General features: G+C 47.3%; 1 protein-coding gene across 2 annotated transcripts in view; it reads right to left on the bottom strand.

Moving 5' to 3' along the window:
* Positions 1-633: 633 nt before the first annotated feature.
* The window catches only part of LOC145354506 (cartilage acidic protein 1-like), a 317,641-nt gene continuing 300,439 nt past the window's right edge, over positions 634-17,835 (bottom strand). Inside the window, exons 13-14 of one of the 2 annotated variants that reach the window (XM_080205934.1) lie at positions 14,684-14,827; positions 634-890 (exon numbers count right to left, since the gene is read on the bottom strand). In XM_080205934.1, coding sequence (XP_080062060.1) covers positions 829-890; positions 14,684-14,827 — 206 coding nt within the window. In that variant the 3' untranslated portion in view covers positions 634-828. Of the gene's footprint in view, positions 891-4,967; positions 6,458-14,683; positions 14,828-17,835 lie in introns of those variants that run through there. The other variant, XM_080205933.1, reaches the window with a different exon arrangement.

The raw sequence follows: 17,835 nt of genomic DNA, 5'->3' as shown, positions 1-17,835 counted from the left end.
ACTTCAGATCAGCCATGATCTTATTGAATGGCAGGGCAGGCTCGAAGGGCTAGATGGCCTACTCCTGCTCCTATTTCTTATGTTCTTATGTTTCCGTGCCGTATGATTCAATGACTCTAGATATTGGTAAAAATGGTAGTGAACATCATCGAAAGCCCATCAACTCCTGCCAACATTTGTGGGATCTTGCTGTGCACAAAATGGCCACCACGTTTGCCTGCACGAGTAAATAAATCTTAATGAAGGGTTGTACATTTTATTCACACACAACACGGGAGAAGAAATTGCAGGGTTAAAGAACAAGAAGGATGGGATTAATTGGATAGCTCTTGGGATGATTGGACGACTGGCCTCCTTCTATTGTGCAATTCCAATCTGTTAGATTCCCAAACCCAAGTGGATATCCTCCAGGAAGGGAAATCTGCCAACCTTACCTGATTTGGATCTGTTTATTAATCCCATCCCACACCCAGTGTGAGCGACACTGGAGTCAGGTATGGCAACTGGGAGATAGACAATTGTTGTTACTCCTGCCACTGGTGGCCACCTCTTGAGAATCGAAGAACCAAAAAGAAATCAACGACCAAACATACTGAAATCAACATTTATGTGCAGACCATCACCAACCGACCAACACAGAGTACCACCACATGGCATCAGACTAAACCCGCGCACGGCTTGTCACGGGACATGGGCATGAGACATCTTACAGGTCAAATACAAAGTTCACTGGATTGTAACACGTACACCGCGGGGTGATGGCACCACGCCAATGAGCTGGCAAAAGAGTGACGGCCTCGCCAACTCTGGCATGGTAAGGAGTCCACATCAGTCCACGTCGCAATGCTGAGAGTAACACAGGGCAGAACATCTCCCAGTGATGCTGCGCCCTGGGATTCAACAAGAAAAAGAACCCGGATTGAAATAAGCATCGTTCACGGCCTCAGGACATCCCAGAGTATCTCCCAGCCAATGAAGTACGTTGCAAGTGTAGTTACTGTGGTAATTTTAGGATTTGCCATGATGTGAGTTGTTTCAACTAGCCCCATCTCCCTAATCCATACAGACAGAAGGTGCTGCCTTTGCCAATATGAGTCTTGCCTTGTGATGATTTAGTTGATTAGAGTGGCTGAAATTTCCTTCATAGCTTCTGGTTAAAATCTATCAGTTACGTTCCTACTCGTGGACATAGTAGTCCATACTCAGATGTTCGGACAGGACAGATATCAAGCCCAATTTTGATTTCCTTCGCCTGTAGGTCCAATAGTCCCTCACTCACATTGGCCATACTCACACACTAGCAAATGACTATTGGGAGGGACCTGCTCACAATAATACACCCAATAACCTCAGTGAGTATCAGTACCTTTAGGACCAGAAGGAAAAAAAAACTGTAGGAAAAGTGACTGAGCCTCATTTTTCCAGTTCTGTCTCTGAACTTATTTTTCTAAATTCATACATGGGATGCGGGTGCCATTGGCTAGGCCCACATTTATTGTCCATTCCTGCTTGCTCCTTGAGAAGGTAAGTGGTGAGCTGCCTTCTTGAACCACTGCAGCCCCTGAGGTGTAGGTACACCCACAGTGCTGTTAGGGAGGGAGTTCCAGGATTTTGACCTAGCTGCAGTGAAGGAACTATTTCCCAGTCAGGATGGTGAGTGACTTGGAGGTGAACTTTCAGACGGTGGTGTTCCCATGCGTCTGCTGCCCTTGTCCTTTTAGATGTTTATAGTCATGGGTTTGGAAGGTGCTGTCTAAGGATTCTTGATGAATTCCTGCAGTGCATCTTCTAGATGGTACACACTGCTGCCACTGTTCTGTGGTGGTGGAGGGAGTGAATATTTGTGGAAGGGGCAGATATCAAATGGGTTTCTTTGTCCTGGGAGGTGTTGAGCGTCTTGAGTGTTGATGGAGTTACACCCATCCAGGAAAGTGGGGAGTATTCCATCAAACTCCTGACCTGTGCCTTTTCGATAGTAGCTTTGAAGAGTGAGGAGATGAGTCACTCACTGCAGGATTCCCAGCCTCTGACCTACTCTTGTAACTACTGTATTTATATGGCTAGTCCAGTTCAGCTTCTGGTCAATGGTAACCCCCAGAATGTCGATAATGGAGGATTCAGCGATGCTGATGCCATTGAGTGTCGATGGTTAGATTCTCTTGTTGGGGATGGTCATTGCCTGGCATTGGTGTGGCATGTATGTTATTTGCCACTCGTCAGCCCAAGACTGGATATTGTCCAGGTCTTGCTGCACTTGGACATGGTCTGAGGAGTCGCGAATGGTGCTGATCATTGTGCAATCGTGAGCAAACATCCCCATTTCTGACTTTATGATGGAAGGAAGGTCATTAGTGAAGCAGCTGAATATGACTGAGTCTAGGACACCACCCTTAGGTATGATACCAACCAATTCCTATTCATTGCTGGGGCTCTTGATGCCACACTGGGTCAAAAGCTACCTTGATGTCAAGGACAGTCACTCTCATGTCTGATGTTCAGCTCTTTTGTCCATATTTGAACCAAGGCTGTAACGATGTCAGCAGCTCAGTGACCCTGGCAGGATGCAAACTGAGTGTCACTGAGCAGGCTATTGCTGAGCAAGTGCCAACTGATGGCGCTGTTTGATGACCCCTTCCATCACTTTACTGATGATCAAGAGTAGACTGATGGTTTGGTAATTGTCCGGGTTGGATTGGTCCTGCTTTGTGTACAGGGCATAACTGGGCAATTTTCCACATTGTTGGGTAAATGCCAGCATCGTAGCTGTACTGGGAAAACCTGGCTATGGGCACGGCAAGCTCTAGAATGCAAGTACCATAGCCGGAATGTTGTCAGGGCCGATGTCATATCCAGTGCCTTCAGCCTTTATTTTAATATCACATGGAGAGAATCAGATTAGCCGAAGACTGACATTTGTAGATGAAAAGTGGCAAGGGCTTCCCTTTGATTGTAAAGGTTGAAATGAAGATGGTGAGGTTTGAGTGAGAGCAAGTTCCTCAGGGCTCCTGTCATCCATCTCATTGCTTCAACCAGGGATTATCCCCAACGGAAGCTGGAGTCAGCATTCCCATTTATTCAGGACCAAGCTTGCGTTGAAGTTATCAACAGTATGTGAACATTGCGGTAGTTTTTGAACCTAGACTTTACTGATTGAGTTTTCAATCCTAGCAGAGGTTGATTTCTTAAAGAAAACTTTTGACTTTCTTTGGGAAATTTTCTTCCTCAGTTACTGTAGCATAGCCCCTTTTATCTTCAGGACACAAAACGGAGGGTCTATGTCCAAGAGCACCTCCCCAGTATCCATGGCCTATACCTCAGCACCCTCCAACATTCTTTAAGTATTTATTAGCATCATAAGTCTGCTTATATTAACACTGCAATGAAGTTACTGCGAAAATCCCCAAGTCGCCACACTTAGCACCTGTTTAGGTACACTGAGGGAGAATTTAGCATGGCCAATGCTAAAGATGGGCATGGGAGGACATGGGAGGAAACTGGAACGCTCAGAGGAAACCCATGCAGACATGGGGAGAACTTGCAAACTCCATACAGACTGTGGCCAAGCTGGGAATCAAACCCGGATCCCTGGCGCTATGAGGCAGCAGTGCCACGCATTGTGCCACCACGCCGCACTTCTTGCTACCGGCTGCAAGGAACTGGGAACCTCCCAACTCTCCAATTTCCTCTCTTCCTGCCTCAGAGCACGGCTGCCTCTGGCTCGAACGTCCTGACCTCATCTCGATTTCACTCTGGAAACGAGCAGAGTTGGACTGAGATTTGGGTTTGCGCTCAGACTCAGTGACTGGGGCAACACGGCGCTGCCGCCACGCTGGGACTGGACAGGCATGGTAAGATCCCGTGCAGTGTGGCATCATCAAATTCAAGAGCCAACGTGATGACATCACATTCATGTGTCTCACGAGGACATCATATTCAGGTGACAATTTTTGTGCTTGAGTTTATAAAAACAATCTGTCGGAGGGCGCCAACTGTTAAAACAAAACCAAAAGAAAAGCCCTTTGCACAGCGAAGAAAGGGCCCAATTATTTTGCCAGAAAAAAGTACTTTAAATAAATCATCCAAAAATAAATCAACCTGTTGTACACGCAGGCGACAGGGTAACACTCACGACAAGGAATGGAGGCAAAAAACATTGGAATGGGCCGGTAGGCTGGGATGGATGGCCTGTTGTCCTGCCTCATTCTAAGTTTCGTACGTGGGTTTTGAAATAACAACGGCAAATATCTCTGCGGCGCACCCAGTTCCCTCCCCTGTGCCGGGCACATGCAGCGGCCCAGGACTGTGAAGACGTGGTCAAAACCGGTTTGAATCAGGAACACCTTGGTGTTCATCCATCCAAATCGGCACGCGAAGCTATTCTGTGCTGTGCCATGCCCATAAACCAGGGCTACAGTATAACAATGGCAGCAGTGATTCATAACTCTTGTTGCCTGATGGGTAGGAGTGGCTCGTTGAACACTGGGGAAAGCTGGCATATAAGTTTAGACTTTGACTTTTAATCTATTTCCCACTTTATTCTGCCCCCAGCAGTGTGTGCCCACCTATCAGAGCATCCTCCTCTTCTAGGCTCTTCCTCAAATCTAAACCAGCTGCCTTTTGGATTTGGTGTTGGTAGTAACGCAATGTCTCTCTGGCCAATGTGATGTGAGTTTCCCAAAACCTCTTCCAATACTGTGGAGAAATTTTAGTCCCAGACATGGTACTTTCCCTCCCTCTGCTAACATCGCCTTTCTCCTTTGTTTCTGGGGGAGGAAAGTGGCCTGCTTCCCAAAGGAGTCGGGATAGGGAATACATGGCAGGAAAAGTCCAGGATCATAGACCTGTGGAATGCACCAGCAAGATTCCGACCCCCCCTCCAGCCCCCCACTGCTCACTTGCCCTCACTTACTCAGAGTGGTTTATACATTGTTAAATAACAGGCCTACGAAACAAAGCTGCAACTCACACACGTGGATACTCAGGTAGCAACATAACAGTTCAACCCTCACGGCCCATTTCAATCCATGGTGCAGTGGGTTTAGCTGCCGCTCTTTATCTTTCGCTCGTTTTTGTGATGGGGTTCCGCTCTTGGGTGAAAGTACAAATTTGCTTCTTTTAAGTGTCAAAGGCCATCTGCAAAGCTTCAGGACGTTTCAGACCCTGGTCGGTCCACCGCAGGGGCACATCAGCAGGGTTGAAGAGACAGAACAGAAGAGTCCGGTTCTGTAAACTGTACAGGGTGGTGGTACAGCCAAACACATCAGCTTCCACACAGTGTCACTGTGTAAGACTCAACATTGCAGCTCACCTCTCAGCTGTTTCATTCAGCAGCACGTTGCAACCATTTCACTCAATTTATTTTGATTATTTTAAGCATTTTGCAAATATATAACAGAATGCTGCTGCCTGTGTGTTTATTTGTGTATGTGTGCATGTGTGCGCTCATGTGTATGTGTCTCTATGTGTGTGTGTGTCCGTGTGCATGTGTGTGTGTGTGTGTATGTGTGTGAGACTATGAAAATATGGATGTGTGAGTGTGTTTGTACATGGGAGCGTGTATGTGTGGTTGAGTTTTACATGCATGTGTACATTTTTGTAAGGATGTGTGTGTGATTTTGCGTACATACGAATATGTAAATGCGTGTATGTGTCTGCTTGTGTGTGCATGTCTGTGTACATGTGTATTTGTGTGCATTTGCATGTTTGTGTGCGTAAATGTATGTTGATGTATTTGATTACGCGCATCTGTATCTGCATGTGTGCGTGTCTGCGTGTTGTACGCACGTCTGTTTATATTTGTGTGTTTGCATGTGCGTGCGTGTATGTGCACATGTGTGTGTGCATGTGTATTTATGTGTCTGTGTGTGCATGTCTGTGAGCATGTGTGTGTGCGTGTGTGAGTTTGTGACCGTGTGCGTGTGTGCCCATGTGTGCGTGAGTGTGTGTCTGTGTGTGTGTGTCCATGTGTGCATATGTGTGTGTGTGCGCGCACGCGTGTGTGTGAGTGCGAGTGCGTGTGTGTGCACATGTTTCCCTCCGGCTGTTTGTTGTCTCGTGTCTTATCATTATAATGTCATTGAACCGAACTCATCCTGAGTGTGTGAAGCTGCAGTGTGCTTGGTCTGGGATTGCCTACAATGGGGCAACAACACTGCAACATTATAATCCAATCAGAAAGTTCAGTTATCTCAGGATGCGTGTTGATTTGCGCATTAGGCAGCAGCGAAACAGAGACTGAACATTAGCCGAGATCCTTCCATTCTGTTCCAGCTGTTGATAGTTTTAGGCAGTGGAAGACCGAGGGTTCTGGGTGTCGAGTTACTGGGGTGCATCGGAGGGTCAGGGCTTCAGGCTAGAAGCCAGTGGACTAAGCAGAGTGGGAGCAGAGCAGCTTGGTGGCGAGAGATCGCGAGTCTTACAGCCGATGAAATGCCCCCTCCAAAGTAAGCGATCTGAGCTGCTTAACATGAATAAAAAGCAACACAGGAGAGAGTGGAAAAAGAAAAAGAGGAGAATTAGTGTCTAGATATTCTTGAGCAGAGGCTGAATTATTGAGTTATAGAGTTTTGCAGCATGGAAACAGGCCCTTCGGCCCAACTTGTCCATACTGCTCGTTTTTTAACCACTAAGCTAGTCCTAATTGCCTGCGTTTGGCCCATATCCCTCTATCCCCATCTTACCCATGTAACTGTCTAAACGCTTTTTAAAAGACAAAATTTCACCCCCCTTCTACCATTATCTCTGGCAGCTCGTTCCAGACACTCACCACCCTCTATGTGAAAAAGTTGCCCCTCTGGACACTTTTGTATCTCTCCCCTCTCACCTTAAACCTGTGCCCTCTAGTTTTAGACTCTCCTACCTTTGGGAAAAGATATTGACTATCTAGCTGATCTGTGCCCCTCATTATTTTATTGACCTCTATAAGGTCACCCCTCAGTCTTCTACGCTCCAGAGAAAAAAGTCCCAGTCTATCCAGCCTCTCCTTATAAGTCAAACTATCAAATCCCGGTAGCATCCTAGTAAATGACAAACAGAAAATGCTGGAGTCACTCAGCAGGTCCGACAGTGGAGAGAGAAACATAATTAATGTCTCAGATTCAAAATGATCCAAAAATTTTGCAATGCCGCCTCCCCCACCAGCTGCCATTTCACACTGATCTATTCAACTCATCCAAGATACCACTCCCATCAGGAAGGCTGATCTGGAAACACACCCCCCCCTCTCCCACAACACACACACACACACGCACACACATGCACACACACACACACACACACACATACACAGGACTTCAATGCAAATCCCACCTGGACAGATGAATGGGAATTATTGGACATGACAAACAAGTAGCCGGTCTCAAACCCAACCCAACAGCATCCTAGTTTCAATGTTCCAAGGGAACAGTGGTCCACTCTCAACAGGTTCAGGAGCAGCCATGATCCCTGCTTGGCCAACCTTCACAGATCGGGCATTAGTGCCAGCCTCCATGTACCTGTGGGTGGCACAGTGGCCCAATGGTTAGCACTGCTACCTCACAGCACCAGGGACCCAGGTTCGACTCCCGGATTGGGTGGGTGTGTGGAGTTTGCATGTTCTTCCTGTGTCTGCGTGGGTTTCCTCCGGGTACTCCAGTTTCCTCCCACACTCTGAAAGACGTGCTGGTTAGGTGCATTGGCCATGCTAAATCCTCCCCCAGTGTATCTGAACAGACAACAGAATGTGGCGACTAGGGGATTTTCACAGTAACTTCATTGCAGTGTTAATGTAATCCTACTTGTGACACTGATAAATAAACTTTATTAACTTTAACAAACTCTGCACCACATCATAGAAGAGTGTCCAATCCACAGGGTCAGCAGAGGCCTATGGCAGGGGTGGGGTTTAATGGTGAGGGGGTGGGGTTTAATGATGGGGTGGGTTTAATGATGAGGGGGTGGGGTTTAATGGCAGGGATGGGGTTTAATGGTGAGGGGGTGGGGTTTAATGGTAGGGGTGGGGTTTAATGGTAAGGGGTGGGGTTTAATGGTGAGGGGTGGGGTTTAATGGCAGGGATGGGGTTTAATGGTGAGGGGGTGGGGTTTAATGGCAGGGGTGGGGTTTAATGGTAAGGGGTGGGGTTTAATGGCAGGGATGGGGTATAATGGTAGGGGTGGAGTGTAATGGTAGGGGTGGGGTGTAATGGTAGGGGTGGGGTGTAATGGTAGGGGTGGGGTTTAATGGTGGGGGTGGAGTGTAATGGTAGGGGTGGGGTGTAATGGTGGGCATTGGGGTTTAATGGTGGGCATTGGGGTTTAATGATGGGGGGTGGGATTTAATGACAGGGAGGTGGGGTTTAATGGTGGGGGTTGGGGTTTAATAGCAGTGGGTGGGTTTAACTTGGGTGGGGTTAAATGGGGGTGGGTGGTGGACTATACGAAGGGAATTGAAAAATCAGCTTCCTGTCAGCATAAAATGACAGTGGAATTTTCCAGTCCCGCCCACCGCAGCAGATTGCCATTCCACCAGAGGCCATTTGGCATCCCAAAAATAGGATACGGATGGGCCCTAGCTGGAACCATCCAGGAAATCACACCAGTCTGGACCACATCTGGCCCAAGGTGGTGTGTAACAGGTCAGCACTGACCTGAGGAAGGCTTTGGACAACACGTGGAGATCTGAAGAGAAGATGGAGGACTCCAGCGAGCTGGGACCCTGGAGAACCACGCATAACTGTGTCCGCCACGTGGATCCTCTCTGCTGCGAGGGTCATGCAGTGGGTGACGAGGAATGGAGTGTGAGGGAGGGTGGGAATAGCACGGGGAGGGTTGTTGAGGTGTGGAAATGTGGGGGTGGGTTCAGAGGGAGGGGTCAGCGGAGGAGCTTGTGGAGGACGTACTGAGGGGATAGGACAGGATGGTGGTGGTTAAAGGGGGCAGTGGGAGCTAGTAGGGTGGGAGGGCGAGGGTGTGGCCATGTCGAGTGAAAGAGCACTGTGTGTTGGTGGAGGAGAGGCAGAATGTGATGCAGATTCTGGGAATGGGCAGACATGTGGTAAAAAGATGATATAAAATGCAGTAGGGGCCAATTAGGAACCAAAAAGGGGAATTACACAGGGAGGTCGAAGACATAGCTAAAATACCAAGTAATACGGATGAAAAATCATTGATCTCTGCCTGTCTTTACAGATGCTACCAGACCTGCTGAGCATTTCCAGCGTTTTCAGTGTTAATTATTGAATGAATGAGTCTTGGGTCATCGGCAAATTGACCTTTGAGAGAGAACTGGAGAGAAAGAGAGAGAGAGAGAAATCCTGCAAAGTTAAGACCAGAAATAAAATTCATTTGCAAAATGGGTTAGGCTGCCAATTCTGAAGGCTTTGTTTTCTTTTTCTGAGGAAAAAAGATATGAAAGTAAACAGGAAACCCGCAGAGCAGTAAGATATGTTAATCATTCCACGGTACAATGATTGAGATGAGAGTGTTCCTCTGAAAAACGCACTCCAGTTCAGGATTCTCATGGCCTGAGGGATGTTGGTAAAGAGCTGTAAACTGGTCAGAAACACAGTACAATCAACAGATCCCAATGTGTTATTTTAAAACAAATGTTGTCCAAGTCAAGGAGCGTTGGTTCCAAGTTTGTTGATCTCACCAATAATGGCTGTAGGCTTAGAGCAGAGAGTTCTGACTAAGGTTTTTCCCAGAAGTTGATAAGCTCACGAACAGAAAACAGGAATGGGCTTTTTTAATTCATTCATGGGACACGGGTGTCGTTGGCTGGGCCAGCAATTATTGCCCATCCCTAGTTGCCCGAGGGCAGTTAAGAGTCAACCGCACTGCTGTGGCTCTGGAGTCAAATGTAGGCCAGACCATGGGCGGTATGGTGGTTCGCACTGCTGCCTTACAGCTCTAGGGACCCGGGTTCGATTCACTGTCGGGTCACCGTCTGTGTGCAGTTTGCACGTTCCCCCTGCGTCTGCCTCAGTTTCCTGTGGATGCTCCCGTTTCCTCCCACAGTCCAAAGGCGTGCAAGTTAGGTGGATTGGCCATGCTAAGTTGCTCCTTAGTGTCAGGGGAACTAGACATGGTAAATACATGGGGTTACGGGTGGGATTGTGGTCGGTGCAGACTTGAATGGCCTCCATCTGCATTGTAGGATTCTATGGTTCTAGATAAGGACAGCAGATTTCCTTCCCTAAAGGAAATGAATGAATGGGGGTTTTTCCAACAATCAACAATGGTTTCAATGTCATCAGTAGATTTTTAATTCCAGATATTTTTTACTGAATTTGAATTCCATTATCTGCTGTGGCGGGATTTGAACCCAGGTTCCTGGAACATTGGCTGAGTTTTTGGATTAATATTCTAATAATAACACCACTAGGCCATCACCTTCCGTGGTTTTGTAAATAGGAGCATAGAATATAAAAGCAAAGAGGCCAAACTTTGGCTGCAACTGTGACCAGGTGGGTAAGCTAGGCCTCCAAGCCTGCCTGGAGTTTCACCACCTGGCCTACTGCTGGGAGACTACCTCCAGGCAGCTCCCTTACACCTCCAGGGACCATAAGCTTTAATAACTCTACAACATCAGTGGGCTAAACACAGCTTGTGGGTACTATGATACCAGAACTGAGAGGATATACTTATCGTATACCGATGAAAGGTCACAGACGTGTTCGTTGGAAACCTCTGACCTCACCCGCAGCTGGAATTCTCCAATCCCGCTGCAGGGAATGAAGGTTTGGCTGAGTGCCAAATCCCCGCTGTCAGCAGGGGGGTGGGAATGGACGCGATCAGAAAATCCTGCCACTAATCTCTGATATTTCCTCCACAGATGCTGCCGGATAGAACATAGAACATAGAACATAGAACACTACAGCACAAACAGGCCCTTCGGCCCACGAGTTGTGCCGATCACATCAACACCTACCAACCTACAGACCTATCTATTACCCTCAATCTCATTAAATCTGCTGAGTATTCCTGGCATTTTCCATTGGAACGCTGGACTGGGGCTCTTTTCCCTGGAAAAAAGAAGGTTGAATTCTGTCCTAATAGAGATCTTAAGAGAATGCAAGACTCTGATAGGGTAGAAATAGAACAAAAATGTTTCCCGTTTGATGCCTAGACCAAAACTAGGGTGTCATAAATAAGCAGGGTCGCCATTAATCGGGGAATTCAGGAGAGCTGTCTTGAATTCACAAGGATACAAGAAATAGAAACAGGATTTGGCCACTAGGCCCCACAAGCTTGTCCCACCATTCAGTATGATCATGGCAGACCTCTGCTCCTTCTCTGTGTCATTTCCCAATAGTCCTTTCTTCCTCGAAATATCAAATATTTATCCAGCTCCATTTTAAATACTTCTAATATTCCAGCTTCCACCACCCTTTGGGGCAGAGAATTCCAGAGATTCACCACCCTCTGCAAGAAGACACTTCTACGCATCTCAATTTTAAATGTCCAGCTCTTTATCTTGCAGCTAAGTCCTCTTGTTCCAGACTCTCCCATTAGTGAAAACATTTCACCATCTACCCTGTCAGGCCCCTTCCGGATCTTATATGTTTGAATAAGGTCACCCGTCAGTCTTCTAAACTCCACGGAATGCAGACCCTGACCATCTAGTTTCCCTTGATAGGACAACCCTCTCACGCCAGGAATTAGCCTGTTGAATCTCCTCTGGACTGCCTCCAATGTTACTATAACCTTTTGCAGGTGGTGCAGAAACACCATCTGCAAGTTCTTCTCCAAGCTGAAGGCAAGTCAATGGCCTGACGGTAATATCGCTAGACTATTAACCCAGAAACTCAGCTAATGTTCGGTGGATCTGGGTTCAAATCCTGCCATAGCGTATGGTGGACTCGGGGAGGAAAATGGAGCATCTGGAGGAAACCCATGCAGACACGGGGGGAATGTGCAAATTCCAGATAGACAGTGACCCAAGCCAGGAATCGGCACCCAGGTCCCTGGCGCTGTGCGACAACATTGTGCCACCGTGCCCCCTGTGTAGGTAAATTCTAGCTAGATCCTCAAGTCAACAGTGAGATAAATGATTTAATAACCTGCCTGGTGGTGTCGGAGTTCATTATGAGCAACTGTGCCACCGTGACATTTCTTTGTTATCAGTTTACCTGCCTCTTTCATTGGAGTTCCCATATTTACCTTACCATCCACTTCCTCTTTGTATATCCATAGGAACTCCTCTTCCTTGTTTTAGTGCTGCAAGTTTTCTCTTGAAAATAATGTTCTCCCTTCTTATGAACTTTTTAGTCTTTTGCTGCTGGATTCTAAAACATCCCAGTAATGAAGGACACGGATAGTCCCAGAACGAGGGGACGGCCATTGAGGACTGAGGTGAGGAGAAATCGCTTCAGTCACGGGATTGTGTGTCTTTGGAATTCTCTATCCCACAGAGTTGTGGGTGCTCTGCCATGGAATATATTCAAGACAAAGTTCAATAGTTTGTTTTTGGATATGTAGGAAATGAAGGGATGGAGGGATCGCGTGGGAAGGCGGAGTTGACACAAGAGATCAACCACAGGCGTGTTAGATGGCAAAGCAAACTCAGAGGGCCACTCATTTTGCCTGTTACGCTTTTAAGAAAAATATTGAACAGTTTAGGTAAAAGCGAAATACTGCGGGTGCTGGGATCTGAACCTAAAAGAGAAAATGCTGGAAAATCTCAGCAGGTCTGGCAGCATCTGTAAGGAGAGAAAAGAGCTGACGTTTCGAGTCCGTCTGACCCGACAAAGGGGTTACGTGAGCTCTTTCCTCTCCTTACAGATGTTGCCAGACCTGCTGAGACTTTCCGGCATTTTCTCTTTTGGTTTTTGGATAGGTTAGGGTTAGGTTAATTGGCCGTGCTAGATTGCCCCTTAGCAGGATGCGTAGGTTAGAGGGATTAGCGGTGTAAATATGTGGGGTTACGGGGAGAGGGCCTGGGTGGGATTGTTGTTGGTGCAGACTCGATGGCCCGAATGGCCTCCATCTGCGCTGTAGGGATTCTATAAAACTATGACGGGAGAGGCAGAAGTCTGTGTGGGAGATAAGAGTTGCCTCTTGAATGACAAGCGGATAAGAGAAATAGCAATGGTCTTTCCGATATCCACCTTTGTATTCCAATAATGAAAATTAGGTTCATGTCCAGAATGTGTTGCTGTTGTATATTCAGTGACTGGGGCATATCCCAAGATCTGACTCCACAGTCAGATATCGGGGGACACAGGTCTCACTCACTCCTCACTCCGACTCCGATTGTCCCCCCAGGGTGGACCCCGGCAGATCTCCAGACAAGTCACATGACACATTCCCTTAAAGGGGCTATGCCCCCAACATAAATAACAGGTGCAAAAATGCCCAAAGCTGTGAGTCTTGAGAACAAGAATTTCAGGGCTTTCCTGTAATTGGTGGGTGAACGAGTCAGTTGTTTAATGACATCCGCATAAAGTGTACATCGGTGTAAAATCAAAATTTAGCTCAATTGTGTCAAAGTACTTAGTTTTTTATTCAATCGTGAGATGTGGTTGTTGCTGGCTGGTCAGCATTTATTGTCCATCCCAAGTCGCCCTTGAGAAGGTGGTGGTGAGCTGCCTTCTTGAATCGCTGCAGTCCATGTGCTGTGGGTTGACCCACAATGCCGTTAGCTAGGAAATCCCAGGATTTTGACCCAGCCACTGTGAAGGAACGGTGATATATTTCCAAATCAGGATGGTGAGTGGCTTGGAGGGGAACTTGAAGGTGGTGATGTTCCCATGTATCTGCTGCCCTTGCCCTTCTAGATGGAAGTGGTTGTGGGTTTGGAAGGTGCTGTCTAAGGATCTTTGGAGAATTGCTGCAGTGCATCTTGTAGACAGTACACACTGCTGCTACTGAGCATCAGGGGCGGAGGGAGTGGATGTTTGTAGATGTGGTGCCAATCAAGTGGGCTGCTTTGTCCTGGATGGTGTTGAGTTTCTTGAGTGTTGTTGGAGCTGCACCCATCCAGGCAAGTGGGGAGTATTCCATCACACTCCTGACTTGTGCCTTGTAGATGGTGGACAGGCTTTGGGGAGTCAGGAGGTGAGTTACTCACCGCAGTATTCCTAGCTTCTAACTCGCTCTTGTAGCTATTATGTTTATGTGGTGAGTCCGGTGAGTTTCTGGTCAATGGTAACCCCAAGGATGTTGACAGAGGGGGATTCAGTGATGGTTACACCACTGAATGTCAAGGGGCGGTGGTTAGAGTGTCTTTTATTGGTGATGGGCATTGCCTGGCATTTGTGTGGCATGAATGTTACTTGTTACTTGTCAGCCCAAGTCTGGATATTGTCCAGATCTTGTTGCATTTGGACTGCTTCAGTATCTGAGGAATTGCGAATGGTGCTGAACATTGTACAATCATCGGCAAACACTCTGACCTTACGGTGGAGGGAAGGTCATTGATGAAGCAGTTGAAGATTGTTGGGCCTAGGACACTACCCTGAGGGAGTCCTGCAGAGATGTCCTGGAGCTGACCCTCCACAACCACAACAATCTTCCTCTGTCCCAAGAATGGCTCCAAACAGCAGAGTGTTTGCCCACTGATACCCATTGCCTCCAGTTTTGCTACGGCTACTTGATGTCACACTCGGGAAAACGCGGCCTTGATGTCAAGGACTGTCACCTCACCTTTAAGGAGTGTAATTGTTAAGGGGTTAAAAGACTATTTATTGAGGGGTGGTTCACTGACCCACACAGGCTGTCCCATCCTCGTTGGGTTCATATCCCTGATTGCACCTCTTGTTGGGCCGACACTTATAACCTCCGTATGTGTTGATACAGATGGGTTTCTCCCTGGGGCACTTGGCAGGAAACTCCACACACTCATCTGCATCTACAAAAACAGGAGGAACATTCTAAAATAACAACAGTTAAACATAGCAGGATACACAAACAAGGCTGGGAATGCTATAAAAAGCAGGATAAATATTTCCTACCTGGATGGGCACTTTCTGTGTTTCATTTTGGGTCACTTGTATAAGGGGTTAATTCTAACTGTGTAGTGTCCTAGTCAAATGAGGTGTCCATCATCACGAGAAGTGTTCTTGCTCTCTCTTGTACATCGTTGCAGTGAGTTATAGCCCGCAGTAAATGATGCTTCAATAAAGTTAGTGTTTTACAAGACAGCAGACTCAGCTATATTAGTCTAACAACTAATGTAATATGGTGGCAGCGAGTGGAAAAAACGGTTATGGAAAAGTCTCTGCTGTAGTTGGAAAGCTTTGAAAAGGCTCAACCAAGGAGAAGCCTGGCTGAATTGGTATCTGAGGTTTGACATATATTGAACTGCATTGGACCTCACTGCGAGCAGTGAGCTGGTCAGTACACTGTTATATATGATTGGTGCCTGCATAGACAACATCTGAGGCAGGCAGGGATCAGGAAAAATGCCAAGTACGATGGAGCATTAAAGCATTTGATACATCCTTCAGTCTGAGAAAGAATATTGTGGTTGAGTAAAACCCACTGTCAAAGCATGAGTGTTGATGCATTTATAAATGATTTGTCGAGACCTACAGAGAACTATGGGTATGGTACTCTAAAGAATGTGTTAGAATTATAGAATCCCAACAGTGCAGAAGAGACTAGAATCGGAGTTAATCAGAGACTGAATGGTCATGGCAGTGTTGCATGATGCTTTGTCTGACCAACTAGAGTCAAGTGGGCATGGTGGCACAGTGGGTTAGCACTGCTGCCTCACAGCGCCAGGGGCCCGGGTTCAATTCCGGCCTTGGATGGCTGTCTGTGTGGAGTTTGCACATTCTCTCCCTGTGTCTGCGTGGGCTTTCCTCCGGGTGCTCCGGTTTCCTCCCCCAGCCCAAAGATGTGCGGGTCAGGTTGATTGGCCACGCTAAGTTGCTCCTTAGTGTCAGGGAGACGAGCAGGATAAATCTGTGGGGCTACAGGGATAGAACTTGGGTGGGATAGTTGTCAGTGATGGGCCGAATGGCCTCCTTCTGCACTGTAGGGATTCTATGATTCTAACAGATGATCCCAGCAAAGGCTATCCAAAGGAACAGGCAAACTGAGACCGGGAAGTAAAATGATTCAGTTACTTGAGGTGGTGAGGCAGGCATGGTGACGGGCTTACTAAAAGCAGCTAACTCAGTACAGTATGTTACAATATAAAAGCAGACAAGATGTTGTGAAGAAAACTGGCTGGGGGTGGGGGTGTGCGGATACACGAAGAGCTCCATCAGCAGCTCCCGCTAACTGTAACAGATGTGGCAGGAAAACTGCCCGACAGAGAACCTGAATTTAATTTACACAGGGAGATAGATCACTTCCAGGGTGAGTGTTATGGCAAGAAGCCTACAAGAATAGGCACAAAGGGAAACCTCTGAAAAGGTGGCAATTGCCATGAAGTAGACGATATCCATGGTATTCTGATCCAGGAGAAGCAGAAGCGATTGGAGTGCTGATATCCCATTTGCGGGAATGAGGACACATTTTAAGTTAGACACCGGTGCAGGAGTTTCAATTTCTTCTGATGCAGAACTGCAGTTGGAGATAAGGTGGCGGATTCTTCTAAAAAGCATTCTAATTGTCAAATTCGTGTAAAAACTGGAGTCAATCCCATTGGTTCTTTCAGTGGGATTTTCAAAATGAATTTCCCACATCACAGAGTACCCCAGTGTGAATCTCGTGAAAAATCTGTGGGCAAGACCTATTCCCGCTGGAGAGGCTGCCAGTATGGTGCTGAACAGGCCACTGTGCATGTGCCGATCTGTTAGAGCCAAGATTGGTGCATGTGTGGTAACCCCGCATTGCCAGCTTCCCGATCAATGGCCAGCCTCCCACCCCCCCCACCGACCCCACATCACTGGCTGTGCAACCCCCCATTACCACAACGCTGACCCACCCTCCTTCTGTCACTGCCAAATGCAGAGTGGCAGCAGGATCCCTCCTTCATCACTGATCTCCCCACCAGCAGCCCCGCCCCAATTAGACCCTGTTCCCTTAGCACTGCCTGATTCCCAGTGGGCAGTGCCAAGGTGCTGCCTGGATATTGCCACTTTTCCCCTTGGGCAGTGCCATGGAGCCAGGCTGGACATCCATTGGACATCAATGGAGACCAGATGTGATGATCTCGCTGAAAGAACCCAAGGCCATTGAAGCCCTCCCAGGAGATAGAGGGTATGGGGGGGGGGTGGTGCCCATGAACAGCACCACAATGGTGATCAGTCTGGGCGGTTTGCAGGTGGGGTGTTGGTGATTGGTCCAGGCTGGTGGGGGTGATCGGCCACAGAGCCACAGGAGGGGGCTGGTTTGGGTCATGAAGACTGACTATGACTAGCAGTTAGTGGCAGGTTTGTGTGCTCTCAGAGCACAGACATCTGCACGTGCATAATTGTGCCCTCTGCTGCATTCAGCTGGCTTTCTGGTAATTTAGCCCCTGCCCACTCCCCCTGCTGGGTGCAAAACAAGTTTGTCAAGATCTTTTTTTGTCTAAGTTAGGTAAGATTTGATTTTTAAAAGAAGGTGCAAATTTCTCCCGTTTCCATTCTTGTTCAGGTCTTAGAAGGGATTGATTAAGAAGGGAAAAATAGAGTATGAAAGTAAGCTAGCGGGTAACATAAAAATTGACTGAAAAGTTTCTATAGATTTATAAAGAGAAAAAGATTGACAAAAATAAATGGGGGCCCCTTTACAGTCAGAAACAGGAGAATTCACAAGGGGGAATAAAGAAATGGCTGAGGAATTAAATTTGTTCTTTGTTTCAGTCTTCACAAAGGAAGACATGAATAATGTACCAGAAGTCTGACAGAAACATGAGGAGCTGAAGGAAATCAGCATTAGTAGAGAAATGGTTTGGGGGAAATTGAATGGATTGAAGGTGGA

The sequence above is a fragment of the Carcharhinus amblyrhynchos genome, chromosome 17 (assembly GCF_965287045.1).
Source record: "Carcharhinus amblyrhynchos chromosome 17, sCarAmb.v2.hapA, whole genome shotgun sequence".
NCBI lineage: Eukaryota > Metazoa > Chordata > Chondrichthyes > Carcharhiniformes > Carcharhinidae > Carcharhinus > Carcharhinus amblyrhynchos.
The sequence above is the reverse complement of the archived record's forward strand: the minus strand, read 5'-3'. Positions and strand labels throughout refer to the sequence as shown.